The 27,786-nt window shown below is 52.9% G+C and overlaps 1 protein-coding gene across 1 annotated transcript in view; it reads left to right on the top strand.

Annotated features, from left to right (window-relative positions):
- Positions 1-27,786, top strand: part of MYH9 (myosin heavy chain 9) — an 86,126-nt gene that overhangs the window by 34,795 nt on the left and 23,545 nt on the right. Inside the window, exons 3-15 of the mRNA XM_070371358.1 lie at positions 16-172; positions 13,352-13,379; positions 14,375-14,468; positions 18,563-18,655; positions 19,138-19,201; positions 19,933-20,031; positions 20,392-20,535; positions 21,267-21,362; positions 22,126-22,244; positions 23,029-23,181; positions 24,344-24,517; positions 25,202-25,375; positions 27,195-27,309. Coding sequence (XP_070227459.1) covers positions 16-172; positions 13,352-13,379; positions 14,375-14,468; positions 18,563-18,655; positions 19,138-19,201; positions 19,933-20,031; positions 20,392-20,535; positions 21,267-21,362; positions 22,126-22,244; positions 23,029-23,181; positions 24,344-24,517; positions 25,202-25,375; positions 27,195-27,309 — 1,510 coding nt within the window. The remainder of the gene's footprint in view (positions 1-15; positions 173-13,351; positions 13,380-14,374; positions 14,469-18,562; positions 18,656-19,137; positions 19,202-19,932; positions 20,032-20,391; positions 20,536-21,266; positions 21,363-22,125; positions 22,245-23,028; positions 23,182-24,343; positions 24,518-25,201; positions 25,376-27,194; positions 27,310-27,786) is intronic.

The raw sequence follows: 27,786 nt of genomic DNA on the forward strand, positions 1-27,786 counted from the left end.
TGTCACTCTTTTCAGACCTATTCAGGCCTGTTCTGTGTGGTCATCAACCCTTATAAGAACCTGCCCATCTATTCCGAAGAGATCGTGGAAATGTACAAGGGCAAGAAGAGGCATGAGATGCCCCCCCACATTTACGCTATCACAGACACCGCCTATAGGAGTATGATGCAAGGTGAGTCCCTCAGCCTTCCAAGGGTCTGTCTTTACCTGCAGCCTCGTCAGCAACTTTGCAGGTGCTCCTTCATGTTCAAAGCCCTGGTGATCCTGTGGATTGGTAATCACTGGTGCTGGTGAGGGGGCTGTGCATCGAGGTCTGTAAGCCACTGCATGAGAGCCAAGACTGGTGGCTGTCAAAGGAGATGTTTATATGTTGATAGTGTAGAAGCTTTAAAAAAAAGTGCATTTCCTAATTATTTTCCCAATTTCTCATTCTGATCAAGAGCTCCTGTGCCAGTTCTCTGACTTCCAGGCCGCCTTTTCTACCTGTTATTCCCTTTCCTCCATGATTTTAACCTCTTCCTCTCTTCTCCACAGTCTGGAAACATGTGTGAGTTATTACGTCTTTTAAAAAAAACAGACAAAGTCTCTCCTGGATTCTGTGCCCTCTGTAGGTTGTCTCTGCCCTCCTCCATCACAGTGAAACTCTTTAGGGGAAGTATCCACGCTCAGTGCCCCCATTCAGCACTTCTCAGCCATACTCCTGCCCCTGCATGTCATCTGCTGCCCTCCCAGACTGTCTGGTAAAGCCCATCCTCCCTTCTGTGGAGCTCTGGCTTCTTATCTTACTTAACCTCTCCTAGGATTGGACAGTCTTGACCACTTCCTTTTGAAAGCCCTTCCTTCCGGCGATTTTATGGTTCCCTAATCTTACGGCCCCATTCACGTCTTCTCCCCTATTAACACCTGTTGCTTCTCAAGGTCTCATCCTCTGGACCATGGCCCCACCTGCTTCAGTGGCTTTGCCATCACTTTCCTGCTGAGGACCAGCTCTATTAGCTGATTGCCGCCAGCCCACTGCTCCTAGATGCCATTTCTCCATCCACCCGATCACCCAAGCCTGGAACCTGATTCATCTTACACTGTCCCTTTTTTAATTGGCCTGCTGCCTACCTCTCCAACTTCCTGGTTGCATGGAACTCCTTATATTTCTCCAATAGGCCTTTCTGCTTCACACCACCATGGCTGTTCCATCTGCCTTGCAATAGCTGGCAAGTCTCTACTCTTGTTAAAGACGTGACTGAAGTATTACTGCCAGCTAGGGAGGATGTCTGGGCTAACCCTGGTAATACTTTGACTTAGGTGTGGACCAGGCCCATGTTGCCTTTATATTCTCAGAGCTTAGCCAACTACTTAGCATAGGGTTACATTCTTATATCTTATACTGATAGTGGTTTTTCATGTCTTACTTATTACATGGGCATCCTGTTTTTATTTTTTCTTTAATCTTAATAGTCAATCTAGGCAGTGGTGGTGATGAGTCTTGCGTTAATTTTATCCCTGGTTTAGTGGTTTAAAATGGCAACATGTGGGTCTGTCTTGTACCATCCACACAGTGCTGTGGAAGGTGTTTCATCACCAAACTTGGTGAATTAGGTAGGATGTACAAGTTTGACCTCCCCTTTGGCTCATGTTCACGTCTATCGAAATTCCTTGAGGAAGCCAGCCTTTTAGTTTTAAAGTAGGATATTGGTTTCAGAGTGCTAACTAGAAGAGTCTGATGGGAGAACATTTTGTGGGATTCCAGAAGAGCCCGAGTCTGTCTCCAGAGGTTATGAGTCAGTTTTCTCCTGGCTCTTATAATTGGCCTCATGCAGGCTGGAGTCTTCTTGAGCTCTGCATTGCTGAGTTAGAGCATGTTCCCATACCTGGATCCTGAACCCAAAAGGTTTTTTTTCTAGCAAGTGGGCTTTTTCACTTCTCGTCAAGCCATTATGATAAGAATAACGTAGTGATATACTATAGCATGGCTCCAGGAATTGGAATTTCTGAAATTAGACTGCTAGCCTTTTTTTTTAACAACCTGTAGGACTTCTTCCTAAAGAGATTTGCCCAAGTTATGTGTTCAACTGTGATAATTTTGAGGGACAAAAGTCAGCTCTACAGGTTGGAAGCAGCTGGGGAAAAAAGGAAAAGGGAACTTGCAGAGGACTGGAGCTTTCCTTTGTGTTGAGCAGGAAGTCTTGGCTGTAATGGAATGGCCTTGACAGGAACCAAGGAGCTGCCTCAAATTATGAGGGCAAATGGGTGGGTGTTTTCATCTTTTGGAGAACAGGGATAGGAAATACATCTGCAGGCATGAGGAACCTAGGGTCTTAGTGCTTCTCTTTAGTGATCTGTGTAGGTGCTGGGTCCATGTATTTTCTGAACCTCAGACTGAGAAGTTTTCACCCACTCTGTGCCTCATGCTGGACTCGGTGCAGCTCTTCAGCCCCCATGTTAACCAGGGACATTTCCAAGTTCCCTCTCGTTTCACACAGTTGACCAGCAAAGCAATCGGCAACAGATTTCTTGTTCTTGAGACAATAGGGAGGAAGTTAATTAACAGAAGTTGCCCTTTTATGACAAGATGGCTCACCAATAAAGAAAGTTCCCAGGAGGAGTCTTTTGGTTCTTGCCCTAAGTCAGGTAATAACAGTGGAGCATTGGGGTCCTCAGGTTGTTAGAATCAGCTTCTCTCTTTTGGAGAGAGTGTTTAACTTAATACACGCAGCCCCCCTGGCTTTGAGAAACACAAGTCTGTTCTCTGACACACACATCCTAAAAGGCACAGCCAGACAGTTCCTTTTCTGCTTTTTCTTTAAATGAGAACTAGAAAAAGATTTCGTCCCTCAGCTGGCTGTGGCTTATGACATACTGGCATTTATTCTGCCAAATAGGGGAGTTGGTGGCTTTGTCTGGGGACTTTTATGAGTGGAGCTCTTTGACTTCTCCTAGGGACCTCCCTTGCCTTTCATCTCTTAAATGCTCTGGTCTGCCTGTAGGCCTGATTTATGCCTGCTGCTGTCTTGCAGTTAGTATTGACACTGCTGTCTTACTTTCAGAAGCACCCCAGTTTGGATGATAAATTATATGGTTTTTCTATCTATTTGTTAGACTAAGCCAGAGTTTCTCAAACTGGCACCACTGACATTTGGGCTGGATACTCTGTTGTTGCAGGCTGGGTGGGGGTGGGACTTATCCTGAGTATTATGGGATGCTTAGCAGCATCCTGGCTTCTGCCCACTCGATGCCAATAGCACCCTCCCTCTCCAGTTGTGACAATCAAAAATGCCCCCAGACATAACTATTGAATGTTCCCTGGGGGCGCAAAATTGCCCCCACTTACTTCAGAACTTTTGGACTAAGTATTGCAGATGGATTTTGTTCCAAGTGTCAGCTCCGATCAATCAGTAGTGCCTTGCCTAGCCCTGTGTTGGCAAGGCTCTGAGACTCAGTGCCAGAGAATGCTGGGGTAGATTAGTGCAGTCTGCCTTGGGCACAAGATGAGGCATGGCGGCACATGGTACTCAAGATTAGGCTATGGAGGTAGGAGATGGAAAGTGCCAGAATACTTGAGTACATTATCCTGGCACTCGAAGTGCTGGCAGTCTGGGCAGAGAGACTGACATGTTTGTACACAGAGATCTGTGGGCGAAGCTGGATAACAGGATGAGATGCCACCTATACCTGCTGTCAGCACGACTGCAGCAAGTGTCAGGTGTCTTGAGAGTTTAGAAGATGTTGCCGCTGGGGCCTGGGGTGGTCAGAAAGTCACCGCGGAACTCCCCGTGGAGGTCAGATCCTGTGGAAAGGCTGGCAGGTATGTGTCAATAAATGGTTATGGCACTGCCCAGGTGTGCCTGGCCCAGTTTTGTTTGTTTTAATCCTCAGCCTTGGGTTTAATTAAAGTTGTGGTGACTTGGTAGGTTCACCCTCCCAACCTTGGCTTTCCCATTGGGTTAATTTGTTGTCCTGGGCATTACTGGGTCTTCCTACCTGTGGTTGACGCGTTCCTAAGGATTCTGTAAAAAGCGGAAGGTTTTGAATGATCTGAGGCCGGAAGGATGAGAAGACTGAAGGCGTATATCAGCTCTGGGGGACAGGGTACCAGGGGCTGCCCTGGGGGGAATTTGGGAGTCTCCCTCTGTGGGAAAGACTGCCTGTGTTTTCACTGGAGACCCAGCCAGTTAAAGAATTAGAGCTCAGTTATCTCCCCCAGGAGGAGAAGAAAAGGACTCCCTTCTCTGTTAATGAGTTAGAATACCAGGTTTGGTTCACTTTTGGTGACTCTGGTGTTCTAATGAGCTCGGACAGCAGGGTCTGCTCGCATTCCAAACCTGAACTCATCCGAGAACTATTTAACCCTTTGCTCCACGTTAGTCCCACCTCTGCTCCTCAGTGGAGGCTGCCCTAGGGTGGTTGGTCACCAAGGGCTGGGTGAGTGTCCACCTGCCTCTCGGTGCTTGAGTAACCTTTCTAGGTAAGCAAAGAAGGGTAGAATTTGATCATTCTCTTCACATTTGAGGACAGTCCTCCTGCCTCACAGGTAGAAAGACAGGCCCAGAAATGTTAACTGACTGTCCAAAGGCCCCCAGAGAGCCAGCCCCAGAAGCCAGTTCTCCCACTCCCACCCTGGTACCCCTCCTCCAGGGCTCACCACTTGTCCTCCTCCCTGGCTGGAGTTGGAGGGATGCTCTCTGTTGGCTTGGTGGGTTAGGGCCCTCTTTCTGCCTTCACCCAGCCTTGGCGACTGTTGTTCCCATGGAGCTGTCCACCCTCTAAGGTCTTCCAGAGGTGCTGTGTCGGAAGTGCTTCAACAGTCCCTGCATAAAGCAGACTCACAGGACAGGCAGCCGAGGAAGCTGCAGATATGACGATTCTACTTAGGCAGGAATGTGCCGGCCAGGAGGCTCGGGCCCTGCCAGGGAGCCCCGCCAGCCGGCTGCACACAAAGGCCCCGCTGTCTGCAGGGAGGCCTGGAGGCAGCGGCTTACCCTAGGGCCGCACTCTGTCGCCCCTGCCACCCCACTGTCACTCCTGCCAGCCGGCTGTGCTGGATGCAACCCTGCTGGGGTTGGGGGCCTGAGAGGCAGGCAGATACACCACAGCAGGAGGGTGGGGGGGTCCAGCTTTGACAGATGACACGGCGCTTCTGGAGCAGATCATCAGAGGAGTCTAATCTGCTGGGTCTCTCTGGGCCTTAGCTTGAAGGAGAGACTTGCCTTGTGAGCAGAAAGTGTGTGGAGAAGAGAGCACGGGGTTTGGGCTAGTTGGAGTCTGGCCCTGTTGTGTCCTGACCGATCGGGGTCAACTCTGGGCCTTCATTTTCTCGTCTGCCTCTTGACTGGATAAAGGAACTGGCAGGGTTACTCCAAGGATCGAACGAGAGGCTGTATCCTGTGACGAATGTCCAATAGAAGGTAGCAGTGGGGCCTGGAGATGCAATGTCTTGAATGAACAGTCCCTGCCTTCTGCAAGAACTGCTCATCACACACTCTCCCACTTGCTTGAAGAAGGTGATAAGCAAACGCTTCCTCAGGTGGCTTCTTAAAGTCTCCTCGGTGAGCCTCCTCCGAGAGGCCAGGCTCTGGGTACCGACATGGACAGGAAGTGGCTCATCTAGCTGCCATCCCCGCAGTCACCACGTGATACACAGGCGTGTGCTGGCAGATGCAGCCCCCGGCTTGTCTGGTCTGGTCCTTGGGCCTTGGGGTTGATGAGGCCTCGAGGGTGGGTCTTCCGGAGGGTGTCGTGCACACGAGAGACAGTTCCTCCCTGGCTCTGGAGCAGTCCTCTGTTTATGTGCTGGTGGGCTACCAGAGGGGCATCGTGACAGGCAGCCCTGGGCCTGCCACCCCAACACCAGAGCCCCCGCGTAGAGGATGCTTGGTGAGGCCCCCCGGGAAGGAAAGTCAGCTCCTGAAATGAGGCTGCCTACTTACAATGTGGTCACGCCTGTCAGTCTCATTTCTATAAAATGTTCTTTTTAGAAGAGGAATCTGTGGTTAATGAGTCCTTTTCAAGGATTCAGCTCTTGGCTTGCTTTTTTTGTTTTGTTTTTGATTCAACCCAGCAGGCCGGCTTTGCTTTGCTTTGGGCTGACTGAAGTGGGAGAGAAGAAAGAAGTGACCTCTCGGAACCTGAAACTTTGCGGGTGGCCGAGAACTTGGCCCCATGTCTCTGTTACTTCACATCTCCCTCCCCGCAACATGCAAACAACAAAAACTCACCTGCAACGTCTCTAAAGGCTAAGCTGCTTTGTGCTTTTAACCTCTCTGCTGCCTACAGGCTTGTTTTTCCTGTTTTCTCAAGTTCTTGGCTGGAGACCTCAAGAGAGTGTGTCCCGATATGTCAGGGCTGGACACTGGTGCGCTTGGAGGAAAGGATTGCTTTCCTTTGCTTGCCTGATTTCTGGAATTAAGCTATCAGAGGAGAACAAGATAAATTCCTCCAAACTAAAGAGATAAGGGAGCTGAGAGTCTGCAGGCGTAAAACTTAGGATAACATCAGTGGCTTCTGTAAAATTCCTCTAGTCTTGACCAAGGCTAATGGCCCAGTGTCGACCTTTGTAATAACTCTGTGCTTCTGGCAGACAGGTGGTGCTGATTGGGGCTCGGGGTGTCATTCCAACTGGACTTCCTGACTCTTATTGAAGACTCTTATTGGGTTAGAGTCTCTCTAACCCAAGATGGACTGCAAACACAATAGGGCAGACCTCTAATCTGAAAGCCAAGAACAGAAGCTATGTTGTGGGGGCAAATACTGGACCCACAGTCCCAAGCTCATCTTTTATTTCATTTGATTGTCCTTCTCGAGACATTGGATCCCCTGGCTTCTGCTGGGCGCATCTTCACGTGCCACTGCAGTTTGTCTCCTTAGCATTGGTGTTCCTGGTTCTCTAAGTTGGACTGAACCCATCATTGGGACATTCGCAAAGCCCGCTGTCTCCTGGGAGGGCTGTTTGTGCTCCAACTTGAAGCCAGGTTTGTCCTGAGCTTGCCTGGTGGTGTCCATCTCATTCCCTGTTTGTGTCCCTTTGTCTTTGCCGCCTGTGCTCTCTGCTGCAGAGCTGTGACCTGTGGCTTAGTGCACTCTGTCCAGGAGTCCTGCCTGTCTTTCCTTTTCCATGAGGGGTTATTTCAGAGGGTAAAACTGGCCTCAGGGGTTGTTAGGTCTCTCCAGATGTCCTCATGACCTTTGCTGTGGGCCATCTATACCCACATGTGGCTTTTGAGTCTCCCTCCATCCTAGCAGACCCATGAGAGCTGCCTCAGCAGCAGCCCCACTCTGAGAAGTTCTTGCTCCTAGCCCTGTCTGCCAGAAGCAGTGGTTTTGGCAGGTTTACGTGTGCACAAGGAGCTTACCTGCGTGAGCCACCAGAAGCATTTTGACCAAGAGGGGCTTATCTGGGGCCTCCTAACAGAATTCAAGAGAAGTCCCTTGAGTTTCTTTCTAATTGTCAGGGGTGCTAGTGGGGTAGGCCTACCAGACCTCTGGCTCCTGTGCCTGGGGACTGGGCCTCTGCAGAGTTCACACCCTGACCCTACAGGGGGAGAACGTGGGCAGAAGCACCGAGTGGGGTTCTCTGGCTTCGAGTGTCTGCTTGGTCTGGGCCCACCTTTGTTCCTGAAGAGAACACGGCTGGTGACACCACCATGTGCTTGGGAGCCACCAGTGGGTTTTTCTCCTCACTCACTGACTGCATTGGGGTGCTGGTAGGTTCCCCTGGGTGCCGTGACACAAGGCCGCCGAGGCTTGGCAGCAACCCGCTAACAGGAGGCATTATTTTGCCCCCTCTCTTCCTCACCTCTGATTGCTTCCCATGCACTTAAATAACCCAAGCTCATGACTTGGGCTGGCTTTGGAAAAAGTAGCAGACAGCTTGCAAGGCTGGCGTGACCCTTCGTGAGTGGGAATAGCATGTCACGTGCAGCCCTGAGGCCCTGGCCTATGGGAGTAGTGTGGGGAAGAATCTGGAGGCCTGGCTTCTTGGTCCAGCTTATATGCTTTGACCAAGTCATTGGGTTTCTCAGGACTTGGTGTCCTGACTTCTAGATGCAGTTGATGGGACCACCTGTTGTCTAGAACCTTCCCAGCCCCCACATCTGAGCTCAAACCCACAAGTCTCTCCACATTTTACACCCGGCAAAGTGCCTGGTGTTTTCGCCCACTGGGACCAAAGTGCTGTCTCTGAGAGGGTCTCAGGAGAAGTAACCTGCAGCCCTGGAATTTGTCCCCGCAGCTCGAGGCTTCTGTCCCAGGCAACACCGAGCAGGGGTCTGACAGCGGGTGACCTGGGGGTCTGCTGTGCAGTTTTAGCAAAAAAAACAGCCGCCTTGGTGTGGACAGTCGCAGGCCCACTGGTTGTGCCATCTCTCACCCATTCAGGTGGGCTGTCAAAGCTGCAACTGCCCTGTGAATTCATTTTTGCTTGGGCTGTATCCACATCTCAGTCCGTTCTGGAGAAAAACCCGGTTGATCTGAAGACGGGTCCTGTAGGCAGAACCCTGTTCCAGGTGCCCCCAGAGGGAAGCCCTGCGGAAGACCAGCAGCCGTTATCTGAGTGAGCGTCCAATGAGTCAGTCCTGGGCAGCCGCAGTGGGTGAAACAGACCTGTTCCCTTCCTCCCATACTTCCTGTCGGGGCTGATGTCACATCACGGCTGAGCGAGCCGCATGGCCTTTTATGGACAAGAATCTGCAGCTCCTCTCTCAGAGGAAGTGAGCGAGAAGGCCCCTCACAGAAGCCTGTAAAGCCTATACCTGGCCTGAAATACCTGTGGCTGGGGCTCCCCCCCGCCCCTCTCCACAACCTGCGATGGGGCCTCCTGAGCTGGCTGGAAACACCTGTCCATGTGGACATCAAAATCGGCTCCAAAAGGCCTCAGGGCATTTGGGGTTTAAAATAAAATCCAGGGAGGGAATGGCCTCATCACTGGATATGTAACTTAAAACCTTTCTCATTGTCGTTGTGAGGAGGCCATGCATTTGGGAGAGCTGGAAGGTGCAGAGAGCTGGGGTCATTCTGGTCAGTCTCCAAACCCTGCCCTGTGTCTTGGGCTTTAGGCACCCGCCTCATTTGATCCTTAGAGCGGCGCTGCCAGGGAACCCTGCCCTTGCATTGCCCGGAGGCTGAGGGGCCAGGCATCCTGTGGGGACGTGCAGAACGAGGGTGCTGCCCTGGGCTCTAGGGCACCAAGCCAGCGGCTTTATTCTCTCCCCCATGGCTCCAGACACATGGACCAGTAGTTGTAAAGTGTGTTCCCAGGAACCCTGTCTCCACCTCCCAAGCAGCTATGGTTTTTATCTCCTACTTTTCCAGTACTCTTGCCTGGAAAATCCCATGGATGGAGGAGCCTGGAAGGCTGCAGTCCATGGGGTCGCTGAGGGTCGGACACGACTGAGCGACTTCACTTTCACTTTTCAATTTCATGTGTTGGAGAAGGAAATGGCAACCCACTCCAGTGTTCTTGCCTGGAGAATCCGAGGGACAGGGAAGGTTGGTGGGCTGCTGTCTACGGGGTCGCACAGAGTCAGACACGACTGAAGTGACTTAGCAGTAGCTTCATATGGGGGACTCAGGAAGATTTTTTCCTGAGGAAAGGCTGCTGCTGCTTTTAAAGTCTGTATTGAATTTGTTACAATATTGTTTCAACATTTTGGTTTTTTGCTATGTGAGATCCTAACTCCCTGACCAGGGATTGAACCAGAAACCCCTGCATTGGAAGGCAGAGTCTCAACCACTTGACCACCAGGGAAGTCCCTGCTGCGGCTTTTAAAAGAGTTGAAAATCACTGCAGAGATTCGTGTTCCTGTCTCTACCCTGTCCCTGCCGAAGCAGGACCAGGGCAGGAGAGGTTCAGGGGCCCTAAGTCAGGCTACTGTCTTCATCCTATGGGAGCCTGTTTCCCAGAACTGGATTTTCTCTGGTGGGTGCACTTCCCTGGTTCTGGGCTGTCAGATTCCTATCTGTCTGTCTGTCTGTCTCCTCTATAGTGGAGGAAGGAAGGGTGTTTTCAAATAAGCCTTCATTCCACACAGGCTCAAATAAGGACTTGAGCAAACAATGGAGTGGGCTGGACTCTCAAGGGTCCGTGTCCCTAGAGAGGACCGTATGGGGAGAGCTTATGGAGTGTGTGTTAAGGAGAGTTCTGGCCGGAATGCACTGGGGCCCCAGCACAGTAAACTGAGCCAGAGGAGAGTCGCTGAGAATTCCCTCCAGCCTCCCCCATCTCCTGCCTGACCCCTGGTGGCTCAGCAGTAAAGAATCTGTCTGCCAATGCAGGAGCCCTGGGTTTGATCCTTGGCTCAGGAAGATCCCCTGGAGAAGGAAATGGCAACACACTCCAGTATTCTTGCCTGGAAAATCCCACGGACAGAGGAGCCTGGTGGGCTATGGTCCATGGAGTTGCAAAGAGTTGGGCATGACTGAGCGACTAAACAAAAACAATAGCCCTACCCAGAAGAGATGCTTCTGAGCGCAGGAACAGAGCCAAATGCGGTGAGACAGGCTTGTGCAGACCAGGGGCAGTGCCTGCCTCCTAAGAGGTGCCAACCCAACCTTCTGTAAAAAGAGAGAAATCGACAGGTTCTGGGGGATGTGGGCAGGTGGATTTAGGGACACCCAGTGGTTGGGGCAAGAGTTGAGGAAATCAGAAACGCCTCCTGTCAGGTTTCCTCTGCAAAAGTATTTGCCTCAGCCAATGTTCTGGTGAAGCAAATTAAGGTTTCTTTTAAGTGTAAAATTCAAGGGTTGGAGGGTTTCCTTTTAGGCTGGGTTGGCAGTGGTACCTTGGCTTCAGGAGTTGGAGGTGAAAAGTCAGAGAGCAGGGAGAGCTGGAGATGGTGGAGTGGATGAAGCTTACACGAAGTATTTGGTTCTGGAAGTGGGATGTGAAGTGTGTGCAGGCCTCTGTGTAAGTGTCTATCTGTGTGTGTGCACCCACAGGTGTACATGTGCCTGTGTGCGCACTCATGGCTCTGCGCATGTGCCCAGGCACGTCTGCTCTCTGCATTCATGTGTATGCATGTCCACATGCAACTTGTCCACAACCCTGTGTGTGTGCGTGTGGGTCTGTGTGCACAGTGTGACTGTGTGTGTGTGCCCACACGTGTGTGTCTGGGGCCTTTGCTTCCTGTTGTTCAGCCTTTCAGCATCTGACTCCCCCTCACACAATCAGAGGAATTCCAGCCGTCCCAGGGACCAGGCCCGGACAGCCCTGGGAAAACGGCTCCTCTGGAAGGGATGGGAATGTTTCCTTTTATGGTAGCCTCAGCCGCCACTGCCTGCAGACTTGCCGTGCCGCGCAGGTACATTCTTGCCTGCTGCCAGGGAGCGGGACTGAACACGCTAGCTGCTGGGCAGCCTCTGAGATGCAGCAGGGGGTGGGGGAGGGAGGCCTGACCCCATCACAGCTGTGTTCTTTCTGTTCTGTGCCACGTCCCACCCCCCAGTCCCCTTATTCTCTTATTCTACCCTGGCTTCCCCCACCTTTAGCACCTCCCTCCCGCCCCTCCCCCTGCCTTCCCTTCCCTGCTGCCTTATCGGGGACCCCTCCCGGTCTGTCTCAGGCCCTGCTGCACAGCCTTGAAGGGCCCTGTTCTTTGGGAAAGTTGAGAGCTGGAAGCAAGGTCATCCTCCGGGTCTGCTCTGAACCCTTGCCCAGTGGGGGGCAGGGTGCGGGCTGTGTCCATGTGAGTGGCCGGGTTCCCTCCCCACCCCCGCACTGTTGATATTTCTCAGGGCTGGAGGGGCAGCTGCAGCTTGTGTTGGACTCGAGCTTTCTTGTTGCTCCTCCCTGGCTGGACTCCCTTTTTCCGTCCCAAGACAGGAGAAGAGGTGATTGTCAGAAATGTGCAGCCGAGTGGGCTGCTGGGATCAGCATGCAGGAGGGTCCCCTCGCGGAGAGGCACGTGACCTTGCTGTGCAGTATCTGCTGGTGCCCAACAGCTAAATCCATCTCTTGAGGCCGAACACACAGGCTGCCCTGAGTCTGCCTCGAGCTGCCGTGTCCTGCAGGGTCTGGCTGGGCAGTCGAGCCCGTGGGGGCCTTCTTCCAGAAGGCTGATGTCAGTTTCCCTCTAGCACTGAGGCTGCTGACAACTGCTGGAACCCTGGTTACTTCTCAGCTAGTTCTTCCACCTCCCTGACCGAGTCAGCACCACCCATCATGGCGACTTCTTGATGGGGAGGTAGATGGACAGCAGCTGCCTGTGGAGTTCATTTCTTGCACAGGCTTCCAGGCTGAGTCCTTTGCACATTCTTTCTGTTTTTCAAACTAATCCTGTTAGGGAGTTAGTAGCATGTTTATGTATGGATAAGGAAACCAGGACTTGGGAACCGCAGACCTCACTGCAGCCAAGTGTCCATTAGTAGCCTGGTCCTGGATTCAGGCTGACTTGACCTCAAGGAGGTGGGTGGGGTGTTCCATGCGATGGGATAAAAAGGGAAAAGAAAAAGGTTTTATTTTTAGCTGTTGCTTAAAATTGCGCACCCAGGACTGAGCCAGGCCAACCCTGATATCTTAAATAAAGCATTTCTGTCAAACTTTGCTTTCAGAGCTGAACATTACTATTCTGCCTGCCCTCAAGGGGAGAGCATTGTTTACATCCTTGCTGGCTGAGTGGCTCACAGAGCTAGGAGAGTGGCTGAGAGTTCCTGACCCCCAGGCTGGGAGACCCCAGTTGTCACAGAAACTGGCCAGGAGCTGATTATGAAGAGCTTCTGTTCTTTCCTGCCTGCCTCCGAACTCACATTCTGAGCACTTTCCCCATGCCAGACACCACACTGGTGCTTTCTCGTGTGTAATTTCCACGTATACTCTTATCCCCCATCACGGGAGGAGGCTGGGCTCTGGGAAGGCCACACCGAGGCAGCATCTTAGCCCAGGGCTGTCCCACTGCAAAGCCAGCCTTGACCCCACCTCTCACCCAGCGTCTTACTTGTGCCTCTTACCTGGATGGGGACAGTGTTTTTAAATATCTGCCACAGACCTTGTTTCCAACAACCCCAAGTTAGAAATGCACAGGGCAGCCTCCACCTTAGCACTCAGGAAAATAGATTTCCAGGGAGCTTTCCAGAGGTTGGCTTCCTCAGAGGTGGACAGATGGAATTGGGGCTGGGTGGGCAGCCAGGGCGGGCAGTCTGAGCCCCTGGAGGAGGGAGCAGCTGCCACCAGGGAATGTCCCTCCTCCCAGTGAGACAGGGGATCAGCGTGTGTTGGTGGTGTGGAACCCCCAATCCTCCTGCAAGGCCAGCGTCTGAGGCTTTCTGCTCCTGGAAGGTGGGGGTGGGGGCAGTGGGCAGCCCTTCAGAAACTGGAGGGGGATGCTTTACTCTCCTGGAGGTTAACCCCATGTCTCTTTTATTTCAGACCGAGAGGACCAGTCCATTTTGTGCACGTAAGTGTTTCTGTCTGGGTGGTGGGGCCTTGGTCACTCTGTTCTGTTCTTACTCTTCGGGACTCCTACCAAAACCTAGGTCCATGAAATCCATTCCCAAGTCAATCCCCTACCCCTTCCCCAAAAAGTGAAAAGTGAAAATGTGAGTTGCTCAGTTACGTCTCTTTGTGACCCCATGGACTGTAGCCCGCCAGGCTCCTCTGTCCATGGAATTCTCCAAGCAAGCATACTGGACTAGGTTGCCATTCCCTTCTCCAGGGGATCTTCCTGACCCAGGGATTGAACCCGGGTCTTCTGCATTGCAGGCAGATTCTTTACTGTCTGAGTCACCAGGGAAGCCCCCACTTCCCCAAGGAACAGGCTTAATGTTTGCTACTCAGTGGTCCCACAGTAGAATGAGCTTTATTTCATGGCCAAAGATTTAATCTCCTTCCTCAAAGGAGGGGGTGGGGCTGGGGTTTATAGCCAAGAAGAAAAGCAAGCATTTTCTCAACAAGGCAGGGTTGGGAGCTGATGGCCCCCAGAATGCATTCTCCTGCTTTGAACCTCAGCTTTCTTTACCTGGGCTTCTCACCTCCGTCCTCTGAACCTAACGAGGAGCTGATAAATCAACCCACTGCCGAGGAAGTTAATGGTACAGAACATTCCTTCAAGTGAAGTTTCAAGGAAAGATGTATAAGTGCCTTTGACCCCTGAGTCAACAGCTGCTGAAAACTGATTCCTGAGACTTTTGGAAGCAAAGGCTGCCAAGTGACCAGGGCTGGCAGTGGACCGAAGTTTACTCTTGTCAGGCCTCTGGAGGGCCATGGGAAAGGACCCCAGTGAGGATTCCAGAGTTAGCCTGTTCCTTTCCTGCCACGGGCTGTTGCGGGGGTGGAGGGGTGTCCCGCGTTGGCACCCACAGAATGGGAGACAGTAGAGCCTGCAGTGGGAAAGGGGAGACACCAAAGATTTGGCCACTTCTCCCCTGAGAACTACTCTGGCTCTCCTGGCAGGGGTGAGTCTGGAGCTGGCAAGACGGAGAACACCAAGAAAGTCATTCAGTACCTGGCTCACGTGGCCTCATCACACAAGAGCAAGAAGGACCAGGTGAGTGTGGTCTTCCTCCCCACGGACGTGCCTGGTTTCCCTAAGGGAGAGCACTTAATGATCCATGGCTTGGCGTTTGGGGGACTGAAGTAGAGGCCAGGCCCACTTTCCTTGAGACTGCGTCCTGGCCTTCCTGGGAGTGGGTCTGGTGAGAGCCAGCCCATTTCCTCCTTGACCGGCCCTAACTGTGAGTTGCTGTGGAAACTGGAGACTGCTGGAAGTTTGCAGCCCATGCTGTGTGTCCTCCACTTCTGAGGTTGGAAGACAGATTCCAAAGCTTGGTTCTCAAGTCAATGGAGACTTGAAGGATCTCGGGCAGGCCGGCATTGGAACCCCTGCTTCTGTTCCCTGGTGTTGAAATGCCTCTGGGTGGACAGCCCCCAGCGAAGAGAGAAAAGGCAGCTGCAAAGTCATCTCACTTCCCTTTTTTTCCCCCTCTCCCCCTTGGTGGACTGTGGTCGAACCCAGCGGTGTCCTCGCTAGGTGAGCTGCACGTTTACTGCACGTTGTACACCAGGAATGTGTGTTCTGCCCATCGTGTGCCCTTGAATTACGATTTTTTTCTAAGCAGCTTTTCACTCCACACCATTGTCACTCTCTGCGGCTAGACCTCTTCTTATAGGCTCGGTTCACTGACTCTCTTGGGACGAGGGGCTGGGTTGTGACACACGGTGATCTCGCGTGCACTCTGCAATGACAGCCCCGGCAGGAAGGGGACCAGTCTCACCACCTAGCTGTTCTCAGAAGCTCAGAGTTCCCATGCGCATGAGGGCCAGAAGTCCCTGTGCGGAGCCCTGACCGAGGCACAGCGGAGTGAGCATCTGCCTGACCAGACCCCCACACGTTCAGCGTGCTGGACCAGATGGGGTGGGCGGCCCTTACCGCACTGGCTGGAAGCAGTGCCAAGAATCTGCTCACTGGGCTTCCCCAGAGCGGGGTGTGGTCAGTCTGAAGCATGCCCGTGTGGTGCTCTCTCTGTCTCTCAAGTACACACTCTTGAACTTCCCTATGAAATCTAAGTGCCACTGGGGTCCCCTACAGCCATCTGGGCGCCCCCCACTTCCCAGGGCGCCATGTGCAGCGTGTGTAAGTAAGTAGCGGTGTGTGTCTCCTTGCATGCAGACCTGGGGTGTGTCCTGCAGAATGTTCTAAAGAGCATAGTCTTCTGGAATCAAACCAGAAGTGACTTTTCATGCGCCAGACTTTGCCAGACATTCTGAATCTTTTTCCAAGGGGTGTCAGGAGTTATATTTAGAAACGAGTAAAGTTTTCTTTTGCTGTCTCTCTCTACCCTCCCCTTCCCCCATTTTCCATTCTTTTTTAAGGGACCTATTTTAAAAACAGGCCTGGGGAGGTTAGGAGTTCTCTAGCTGCGGTTTTCCATCTCTGGATTTGCAGGAAAATCCATTTCCCAACTACTGGTTGAATGCCTAGTATGTGTCTGGATCTCCAGAGGGTGGTCTTGGTGTCGCTGCCCTGTGGGACAGGACGGGGGACCACAGTTACAGAGCAGTGACGCCGACCCACGTGCGTTATGTCTGGGGCTGATCCATCTGCAGGTGCGGGGAGAGGCAGGCCCCCAGCACTCAGGACAGCATGTGAGAGCTGTGACGAGTGGAGGCGAACTTGTCACGTCCTCGTTCTCAGGCTGCTGTGTGATGGGCACCCAGTACCCAGCTCCAAGTTCAACTCGAATGATCGAATAGGCTGCCCTTGGCTTCCCACGACCGTCCAGGCCCTCAGTTGTAAAGGCCATTGACCAGTTTGTTTGATTTCCTCGCCTGAAGCTGTGCAGTGATTTTGCACACACACCTAGGCCACGAGACACTCTTGACTTGGTTTGTGCCTTGTGTTCTAGGCCTGTTGTGGCATACGCTGGGGAGCTTGCTCCCCGCAGTGACCCAAGTGCTCATCCCAAGAACACCCATTCGGATACCCCAAACCTCAGCTTATGGGGGTCCAGGCTTTGGCCAGATGGCAAGCTGGCAAAGCAGCGCTGGGTGAAGGGACTTTCCAGATGGACTTCTAGAGTCTGAACAGCGACCTCTGATGCTCTTCCTCCCTCTGGTTTTTGTGTACTAGTTGGAGGCCCCTGGCAGAAACTCCACCCAGGGAAGCCCTTCAGAGAGCATGCAGATAATCCCAAACCTCACAAGCACATGCTGCCTATAGCAGTGCCTCATAATTTCACCATATGCAGGTTTCATTGACAAATAAAGGTCTCTGCTGTGCCCAGTTAGGCATCAATGAAGAGAAACCTGTAGGTTAGCCGCCACCATTCAGTTCAGCTGAGTTCAGCTTGGGACTCTGAGCTGGTCGCTCTTGGGTTGGCCTGGTGGCCCCACGTTTCCACAGCAGCAGCCTGTGTCCCCAACAGAGGCCTTAGCTTTGCATCTAAGCAGGCTGCCTGCTCTGGTGGGGACCAAGCTCCCACCTGACTGGGAACAGGAGTGGCTCGGCCAGCCTGGCCGCCTGGCCTGTGCTTGGAGAAGGTGTTTTAGTGAGTGGGGGAGCAGCGCTCAAACCAACTCTGGATCCGTGGGCTGCCTCGCTGTCTTCCCAGCCCGTCTGAGCCTAGGGGATGGAAGCCAATGTCCTGTGACTGCTGGTGCCCTGCACTCCTGTAGGGCCTGCTCTGTGGGCTTGACCTCTGCCCCTTGACCTGGCTGCACTGACCCTCCTCCACATTATCTATACAGTCCAAAATCAAGACTCTCCAACCCTGGGAGGATCTCTGACCAGGGATGGCTGTAGTGGGGCCCCCTCCAGTCGCTGGTGGCCTTTCCAGACCCCAGAGCATCCTCGGTGTTCTGTAGACTTATGTACAGAATGGTGTGCCTGAGCGGCCTTGTGTGCCGCAGGCGTCCCTGGGACGCTGTAGCTCATGGCTCTTTGGGGAGCACCTGCCGCCAGTTCTCCCTTTCATCACAGATTACAGGCAGGCAGCCTTTATTCTCAGAAAGTCCTGGCTTGACTCCAGCCCTGCCGATAAATTAGAAAACCCCACCTGGCCCTTGTGTGATGTGCTGTCTCCCTAGAGTGCCCAGGTATTAAGGTGAACAAGAGCCGTCTTTTCCTCAGGCAGTGTCAGTTATTACCTGGCCTGCCAGGAGGATGATAACTGCTTCCAAAGTCCTGCCCACCTGATAGCAGGGAGATCCCCAGGTAGGGCTGGGGCGTGGCGAGAGATGGTGTGGTAACTGACAGGTGTGAGGTAGAAACCTTGAATTCGATGACCTGCTTTGCTGGATGATGGCTGGATGACCTCGGGCAATTCATTCCCCTTCCCTCAACTTTAGTTGGAATGGGGCTAGTCTTGTATTTCCTACTCTAAGTATCACGAGGACCCAAGGATAAGAAGGCGTAAATAAGGGGACATTTTGCCAACCACCAAGTATCATGAGACTGTAGTAGGGCTTATTGATGTTATCAGTAAATAATTAGAACTGAAAGTGGGCCTTGCTCATCCCATGCCCAGACACCTGACTTGCTGGGAACAGGTTTGGGGGGTGGGGGGGCTTGGGGAGTAGCAGGACAGGGGACCAGCAGGGAAAATGCAGAGTTTATTAGGACACAGATGTGACAAGGTGGGGTCTTGCAGATCTGGTTCCCTCTCTCCTTGTCCTATGGAAAGGGAAAATTTTTTTGTGGGCTGTTGGGTGGGGAGTAGAGGTCCGGGGGGCAGAGGAAGGGCAGCGTCCTGGATGGAAACGATCCAGGGGAAGGATTGATGCCTCTGTGTCTTTTCTTATTTCAAGTGCTGCTTCCCAGTGCATCCTCCAGGGCTGATCCAGGCCGTCCCACCAGGTCCCCGAGCTGGATGGGCAGCCTGCTTTCCCTTTCTAGGGCTGCTGGTTGGTTAGCCCAGGAAGCAAGTTCAAGTCAGGCAGCGTTTCCAGACATCTGGCAAAAAGGTTGCTCTGGAGTGACACTGGGGACCAGGCCAAGGCCGGTGTGGTTGGAGTCCGGAAGCCCCCATCCCTGGCACGTGGGGTGTGTGGACACAGCTCTGCCGCCTTCCCTCCGCCTGGCAGAGCACGTCTGGCAGCCGCGCCACTGCCTGGCCCTCACCACGCCTCTGGGTTCCTTTCCAGGGTGAGCTGGAGCGGCAGCTGCTGCAGGCCAACCCCATCCTGGAGGCCTTCGGGAACGCCAAGACTGTCAAGAACGACAACTCTTCTCGATTTGTGAGTGGTGGTGCTCACGGGCACCTTCCCACTGAGTGTTTGAGTGTTTGACGCAGAGAAGGGTCAGACTTGGTGCTTCTGGGCCTGTTGTAGGCAGTAGACTGGGTCACACACCTGCGTAAGGAGCTTCCTCAGCTCAGGTGATGAAGACAGCGAGGCAGCGGGGAGTCCCCACCGGTCCCCTGCTTGTCCTGCTGTAACCGCAGCCAGTTAGAACCCAGAGTCAGACCAAGCAGGAGGAGCGCCTCCAGATAACTGCTTCCCTCCTCTCTTCTGTGGAGGAATTTGGGCACCCCTGGAGATGGTCCTGACTCAGGCTTAGCCCTGTGGCCTTTTTGAGTCCTGAGTTCCTGTGCGGTTGGGGTGCTGGGTCCCTGGCTGCCAGACGCAGGCTCAGTCTCTTGGTTTCCTGCCTCCAGGCTGTGCCACTGGGGAAGGGGCTGGACGATGGGGCTCTGATCTCTTCATCTGTCTTTCCTCAGGGCAAGTTCATCCGCATCAACTTTGATGTCAATGGCTACATCGTGGGAGCCAACATTGAGACTTGTATCCTTGTGGTTAACTGTAAAGAGTGTTCTGGGGTTGGGAGAAGTGACCTTGATGGAGAAGAGGCTGCTTCCTGATTCCTGCGGTTTCCCCTTTACTGGCCTCTTGCGACACCTTGTCTATGGCACCAGGGAAAGGACCAGGATAAGTTGATTTTTCTTTATAGGAGGGATAAAATTGAGCTTAGGGTTTTGCAGGTGGCTCAGTGGTAAAGAATCCGCCTACCAATGCAGGAGATACAGGAGACATGAGTTTCATCCCTGAGTCGGAAAGATCCCCTGGAGAAGGAAATGGCAACCCACTCCAGTATTCTTGCCTGGAGAATCCCATGGACAGAGGAGCCTGGCGGGCTACAGTCCACGGGGTCGCAAAGAGTTGGACATAACTGAGCATGTGTGCAAAATTGATCTTCGAATAGGATGGAGCTATAGAAGGTCATTCAGTGTGGTTCCCTGAGGGTAGAGTTGGGTGGATGCTCCTTTATGTTAATAGCCTGGGGAGGTGTTCTTAGCTCCCTTCTCTTGTGAGAAGGGGGCCCTTTACACAGACGAGGCTCCCAAGTGTGAGAGCTGCTGTTTGGACAGGCTACACGCCATGAGGGACAGAGCCAGGATAGTTTGCCTTTGTTTTGTTTTGCTGTTTTCTGCTGGTGAAGTTCCATGGCTTTTGAATGGGGGAATGTGGCAGGCTGCCTTCCCAACAGTGTGCACAGTTCCTTAATGTTCTTGAAGATCTTCTGGAGAAATCTCGTGCCATCCGCCAAGCCAAGGAAGAGCGGACCTTCCACATCTTCTACTACCTGCTGTCTGGGGCTGGGGAGCACCTCAAGTGTGAGTTGTGGGCCCACCTTGGGGATCCCCCTGCAGTCAGGCCACACTGCAGTGAGGAAATGAAATCTCAGCCTGGGGGCAGGCAAGGAGAGCCTGACTTCTGTTCCTGGGCCAGCTGCAGGCTTGGCCCCTGTTTTGAACCAGGCCAGAGGGAGCCTGCGCAGGTCACTGTGCAGCTGCAGGCTTCTGGGCCTTGATGCTCTTGGGAAGGGGGCTCTGTGTGTGCCCGTCTCTCGTGCTGGGGAGACTCAGCATTCCTGGGGTGTTTTGGGGTGCTTCTCCATCTCCCACACCTTTGAGGTCACAGGGTTGACTGGAGCCTCCTGACCCTCACTGAACTTTGCCCTCTGCTCCCTACAGCTGATCTCCTGCTGGAGTCATACAACAAATACCGCTTCCTGTCCAATGGGCATGTCACCATTCCTGGGCAACAGGACAAGGACATGTTCCAGGAGACCATGGAGGCCTTTCGGATTATGGGCATCCCAGAGGAAGAGCAGATGGGTATGGGCCAGCCCTCCCCAGGGAGGCTGGGGAGCGCTTCCTGTTGGCACTGGCCATTAGGAAGTCCATAGAGACCAGAGGAAGGCCGAGTGGTGGGAGGTGGGCCCGCAGATTTGAGGTTCAGGGTTATTTCTTCTTGGTCATATCTCCCGGGGACATATGAGGACAAAGAACAGGTCCCTAACTTCCCAGGGCCTGGGTCTACTGCTCCTGTCCTTGCCATTTGCTGGAAGTGGAATATTCCGGCTTTGTCCGAGCCGAGTGTGGAAGGGGCTGGGGCTTCTGCACTGGTGACACCCAGAGTGACAGTGGTGTGGCAAGGTGTCCTTGCCTGTGTCTTCCTGTTTCTCTAGAGGGTGGTGAGGGGGCCTTGATGCTGCATTTTAGGAAGATTAGGGGCTGGGGTGTGTGTACCCTGTTCTCCAGCATTAGAGTCAGGGTCACTTTTGCTCTCCCACCAATAGCATGTACATGGACAGGCCTGACTGTGTTCCAATAAAACTTTATTTTTAAAAACAGACAGTGGGCCCTAGGTAGAGGCACGTCTGAACTTAGAAGCATTAACAGAGCTTGTATCTAAACACAAGGCTGCCCCAGCGGAGGTCAACCAGAGGCCCTGGAGATGTGCTTTAGGCCAAGGCCTGGTGCCCCACATGGTTTATCTTACCCGAGGGCCTCTGAGGGGGGTGACACCCCACCTGGTTCTGAGCTGCCTTTCATTGCACCCCAAGGCTTGCTGCGAGTCATCTCGGGGGTCCTCCAGCTCGGCAACATCGTCTTCAAGAAGGAGCGTAACAGCGACCAGGCCTCCATGCCCGACAACACAGGTAATCCCATGGGCCCCTCACCTGATTATGTGGGTAGGGGCCTGGGTTAGATGGGTCAGGAGAAGGAGTCTTGGAGAGATCTTAGACACTCTTCTTTTTTACTGCATGTGTGTGGCTGCCTGTCACGCCGTATTTTGGTAAAACATTCGTGAACATGACCCTGCTGCTCCTTCACGGAGTAAGTGTCAGAATGAGCTAGAAAACCCATGATCTGTGGCCCCGGATTTCTCTCATTTATGCTGAGACCAGACCAGTTGTCTCTGTTTGTAAAACAGTCATTTCTGCTGTCGTTCAACTTGCCTGTGGACTTGGGAGGACATGAAACACTGTCCTCACCCTAGCTCTTTGGCCATTGCTGGTCCTCAGGTCATGGCAAGTGACCCTACTTTAAGTTAGCCTTAACATGTGCTCCGGAGGGGCTTTTGATAGAATTTAATGTGTGGGCGTGTGAGTTGTCCTGTTCTGTCCCTGTGTCTAGGGCGGTGCTGTTTGTGTTCAGGACCCTCTTTCACACTCAGGACGTGGCCAAGGGTGTGCAGAGGTCCCGCTGTGGGGCCCTGAGTTGGGAGCCATGCCCGCTGGCCTGTCTGAGGGGAGAGCCGACTGTTCTGTGCCCTGTGGAGGAAGGGCCGGGCTGGGTTGATTGTCCTGGTAACGGTGACTCAGTTACCATACCTTTCACAGGTTGAGCAGAGGGACTCGTTCTCTTGGGTTTAATTAAAACCTTTTATCCCTTCCTTCCTTACTCTTTGAAAAATATTAGCTGCCCAGAAAGTATCCCACCTGTTGGGTATCAACGTGACCGATTTCACCCGAGGAATCCTCACCCCGCGCATCAAGGTGGGACGGGATTACGTCCAGAAGGCGCAGACGAAGGAGCAGGTGAGCCCTCTGGCTGGGGGGTTGGGCCACCTCCTTGGCGAGGACTGTTGCAGTGGCCACGTTGAGGCCTGCCCTGGGGTGTCCCCTGTGTTAGCACTGTCACCTCTCTGAGTCCTCACGGCACCTTGGAGAGCAGGTGGTGTCACCCCACTGAGAGCAGGAGGAAGCTGGGCCCAAGGTCCAGGCTGCAGGAGTCACTGACTCATGGCTGGTCTTGGCTCCTGGTTAATCTGGTCTCCATACCCCTAGCTGTGTTACTTGAAGCACATCTCAGATGTCATTTCTTCTGTAGCTACTTCAGTTCATATCCATTTATTTTTAAAAAAGTCTTTGCAAAGCTCTAAGTTCATTCTGGGGCTTCCCAGGTGGCACTAGAGGTAAAGAGCCTGCCTGCCAATGCAGGAGACCCAGGTTTGATCCCTGAGTGGAAGATCCCCTAGAGGAGGACGTGGCAACCCGCTCCGGTATTCTTGCTTGGAGAATCCCATGCACAGAGGAGCCTGGGAGGCCATGGTCCACAGGGTTGCAAAGAGTCAGACATGACTGAAGCAACTTAGCGTGCACACACACAAGTTCACTTGGCATGTAATGTTGAAAGTTTGGGCTCTTGCAACTTTCTTCATTATAAATAACACTGCAGTGAACGTATCTGTGCTTGAAGGTTTTTTCTCATCTTTGAGGCTGTTTTTCTGGGGGTGGGCCCTGCAGGTGACATTGTTGGGGTAAAAGGAATGAGACACTCCCTGTGTCTGACCCTTCCCCCCTGCCCCGGGTATCCCCGCAGGCTGACTTTGCCATCGAGGCCTTGGCCAAGGCCACCTACGAGCGCATGTTCCGCTGGCTGGTCCTGCGCATCAACAAGGCTCTGGACAAGACCAAGAGGCAGGGTGCCTCATTCATTGGGATCCTGGACATCGCTGGCTTCGAGATCTTTGATGTGAGCTTCTCCCTTGAGACCCCTCTCACCTCCTGAGCCTCTGGGGCTGCCTTCTCCTTGGGCTGGGGTCCTCTCTCACCTGGTCCCACAGCGATTTGAGCTGGCCACCTCCTTGCTTGTGTGGAGACAGGAGACAGTAGTTGGGTGTATTTAAAGCTTAAACAAAGTGCCCTTTCCCAAGCAGAAATGCTGGCGAGAATGGTACCATCTAGATGGTGTCCTAGGAGGCCTCACAGGCAGGGGCTTTCTGTTCGTTTATTGTTTATGTTTTCTCAAATATTTATTTTGAGTGTTGTGACATGACTTTGTCCCTGCCCATAAAGACTTTGAGGTCAGGTAGCAAAAACTTGTAATTGCAGGAGCTCAGAGATTCTTCAGCCTAGCCTAGGGTCCATGGCTGTTTTCAGAGGAGCTGCGAACTTGCATGGGGAGAGAATTACCTCTTTATTTTCACTAACCTCTCAGTATATTCAGCAGAGTACGCAAACCACAGCTGCATTAGCAGTGCTTGTCTTAGTAGAAATCAGGGATTTTCACATCATAGCAGTCGTTGGATGTTGTATTGTTTCGGTTCCCAGGTGGCGCTAGTGGTAAAGAACCGGCCTGCCAACGCAGGAGACATAAGAGATGCGTGTTCGATCCCTGGATAGGGAAGATCCACTGGAGAAGGGACTGGCAACCCACTCCAGTATTCTTGCCTGGAGAATCCTACGGACAGAGGAGCCTGGTGGCTACAGTCCGTGGGGTCGCAAAGAGTCGGACACGACTGAGCGACTTGGCACACACGCATACTGTTTGCATTCACCTCTACTTCAAATTCCAGGTGTTACGAAGCCGACGGCTTGGACTTGTGCTTGTTAATTAAGAAGCACTATAGATTTCTATGTTGCCACGTTTGATAATTACATTTCCAGATAACTTCTTTCTCTTTTGATCAATTTTATGCATTTGAAAACATCATCTTGATACAGGGGCTCCACCAGACTGCTGGCGGGATCCGTGGGCCCCAGCAGTGCAGCCACTGCTGCGGGTGTGATGAGGGAAGGCCCACGGGGGTGGCACAGTGGGGCCCCAGGAGATTCTGCCTAAGTACCCCTCCGGTCCTTCCTGGGGGCTCGCCGGCAACAACAGGGATCTGTCTGACCCCATCTCCCTCTTGCAGCTGAACTCCTTCGAGCAGCTCTGCATCAACTACACCAACGAGAAGCTGCAGCAGCTCTTCAACCACACGATGTTCATCCTGGAGCAGGAGGAGTACCAGCGCGAGGGCATCGAGTGGAACTTCATCGACTTCGGCCTCGACCTGCAGCCTTGCATCGACCTCATCGAGAAGCCGGTAAGAGCCTCGAGGCTGCGCCTTGCCCCACCTGTTGCTCCACCCCTCTGGGGACGGAACCATCGGTGATCCTAATACCGAATGGTTTACTTTGATGATGAGTTTTTTGTTTAAATCAGTTTTGTTTTCCAACAAACAAGTTGGTGTTTGGTTCCCAGGCCTGTCAGCCAGCCCCACAGTGCCCGAGTCTGCTCTCTTATAAACTCAGAGTTTGAAAGGCTATGGGGCTCCGGGGCGCTTCCTCTTCCTCAGGAGCCTTATCCTCAATGTCCCCGCTCACCACATAGTTGTGTGGACACACTGTGTGTCGAGTGGGGTCCCAGAGGGACTCGAGGGGCCAGGACCCCTGTTGAGGGGCAGCCTCTGGATGTGGGTCAGGGGTCTGCATGGCCCATCAAGCCACCACGTGATTTCCAGTGTTCTCATGGGAGAATCTTGCAATGGATCATCGGATTAAGGTGTGTTGGACATAGCCTAGACCTCAGAAATTTCTTTTTCAGCTAGAACTTGTAATTGGAGTGCTTTCAGTCATGCTCCTTATTTTTTTCTTGTGTGAGGAAAGCACTGCCCACCTTCTGGTGAGATTCTTGAGTTTCTGAAAGCCAGGCTGTGACTTCTTTACGAGGGTGAGAGTCGGTGGGTTTCCAGGTCAAGCTGACCTGTGCGATGCTATGCTCCCTCCAGGCAGGCCCTCCTGGCATCCTGGCCCTGCTGGACGAGGAGTGCTGGTTCCCCAAAGCCACGGACAAGAGTTTCGTGGAGAAGGTGATGCAGGAGCAGGGCACCCACCCCAAGTTCCAGAAGCCCAAGCAGCTGAAGGACAAGGCAGATTTCTGCATCATCCACTACGCTGGCAAGGTGAGGCGTGCACACCCTGGTGTCATGCGGTGTTATTATTAAGCGTGTTTTCAGGGTGTAGATGTGCTGTTTGTGCTAAAGTCATGGACTTTGCAGTCTGAATTAGGGCTCCGCTCCTATGTGACTTTGGGCCAGTTACTTCACCTCTCTGAGGCTTAGTTGCCTCATCTGGAAAATGTGGGTGACCACCACTGTACTGGGGAATGTGTATTAACGGAGCTCACAAAGCCCAGTGCTGGGCAGTCAGTGCTCTTGGGCAGGGCCTCTCAGCCTCCACACTGCCCACCTCAGTGGCCAGATCAGTCTTTATTGTCAGGGACCCTCCTGCACGTTGTAGGATATTTAGCAGCAGACCTGGCTTCTCCCCACCAGAGGTCAGTAGCACCCTCCCTACCTGCGACAACCAGAAATGTCTCCAGACATCCTAGAACATCTGCTGGGTGGGATTGAGGGGTAACATTGTCCCCGGGATGAGAGGCATGCCTGTAGGTGTTGTTGGCTTTGTTATTGCCAAGACCACCGGCCAGGAAGTAGCAGAGCTATCTTCATACCAGCTGTCAGACATCCTCCAGTGGGCTTGATCCCAGGGCTTGGACCTGAACAGGTGTGTCCTGAGTCTGCAGAGGTCCAAGCTTAGACTATAAGCTGGTTCTTCTCAGGAAGTTGTGTCGCCTGCACAGAATGTCTAACACTTGGAGGTGTGATGAGCTGGTCGGTCCTCAGCCTTCCCGTCAGTGAGGATCGGCGATGAGTGAGGATCGGCGATGAGAAACTTGCTGTCACAGTGGTGCTCCCAAGCCACCCCTGGTCCTCCCCCACCCTTCTGCACGTGGCCCTGCGCTGTTCGGCCTCCCCTGCTTAGCTCCTTTGTCTCCTAAGGCTGTTGAAGCCACTCTTGATTTTAAACTACGTGTTAAGGAGATCTCTTTTTTCTAGTTACCTGAGGCCATGCCCCCTTCCGAAAGCCCACGTTCTCCCGCCACCTTTGTTAGAAACACAGGCAGGCTTCTGTTGCACTGTTGTAGGTGATGCCAAACTTGGGCACGCCTGAAAGCCCAGGAAGGGCTGAATGGTGAAATGGCATCGCCGTCCGGCCTGCACTGCAGCAGCTCAAAGGACAAGGATTCTGGCCGTGCCGAGGGGGACACATGCCAAGACACCCAACTCTAGGGTTTGTCCTCTCCCAGGAGGTCATTCTGCCTCTAGGGAGAAAGACGCCACCATCTTGCACCTCATCATTGACAGCCTTGCGTGTGGGAAAACCTGCAGAAAGGGGCCAGGAGGGGACCACAGGCTGAGTTACGCTGTGTTGGTTAGGAAGCAGGCTGTGGTGGCCAGTCGCTCTGTTTGTATTGTTACAATATATGATGTTTTATTACTCTTGTTATTGAGAACATATTTTAAAAAAGGTAAGAGAATGTATGCTCTGAGAAAACCTGAATATCCTGAAAAAAACAAAACAAAACAAAAATTACTTTACCTGTTGCTAAAAGGAATTATTAGGATTTTCCCCCCTAATGTTCATATTACCGTGAACATTTTTAAAAACAGAATATTCTACTATGTAGCTGCAACATAGTTTTCTTAGCCTGTTCCCTGCAGCCAGACGTCGGTGCTGTTTAAATATTTTGCCTTCACCTAACTCTGCAGAGAACGTCTCATGGACGCTTCTCATTATTTCCTTCTTGGGGATGAAAATACCAGGTTGAGGGTCTTCGCTGTTTTTGATGTTTCCACCTATGGGGTCAGCCTGCTGCCATAGAGCCTGCGTGCGCCAGTGTGCCCTGAGCAGCCTGTGACTCGAGGTCTGATCTTACAGGTGGATTACAAAGCCGATGAGTGGCTGATGAAGAACATGGACCCGCTGAATGACAACATCGCCACATTGCTGCACCAGTCCTCTGACAAGTTTGTCTCGGAGCTGTGGAAGGATGGTACGCCCTTGGCCCTCATCCTGCCTCCCCATGCCCACAGCTAGGCCCCTTCCCTTCCTGGCCCTGGCTGAGTGCAGGGCTCAAGCCAGAGGGTTTGTGCTCACTTAGCTCCCAGGAGTGTGGGCTCCTCCAGCCCTGAGGGTCACCCTGTCCCTGAATCCTGGTGTCCTTGAGCCCCAAGCATCCTTGAACATGGCACACGGCCACTTCCTCTGGGGCAGAGGCTCTAGGCCCTGAGGCCACAGACCTTTCCCTTGTAGGGGGCCGTGCGGTGGCCCAGCACTTGGCCACCTGGGTTCTGTCCAACTCCTTACTGCCTTCTTGCATCTCCTTGGTAGCCAGTACCTCCCGAAGCCGTTTTTTTCCTTGTTTCTGCCAGTTTCTCCTTCCCTCTGCCTGGGTTTTGCTTTAACCTCTCTGTTGCAGAGATGCAGAGCACCCAGAGAGCCTATTTCTATCAGCGCTTTCCTATCCTCC

Source organism: Bos mutus, chromosome 5 (genome assembly GCF_027580195.1).
Source record: "Bos mutus isolate GX-2022 chromosome 5, NWIPB_WYAK_1.1, whole genome shotgun sequence".
Lineage (NCBI taxonomy): Eukaryota > Metazoa > Chordata > Mammalia > Artiodactyla > Bovidae > Bos > Bos mutus.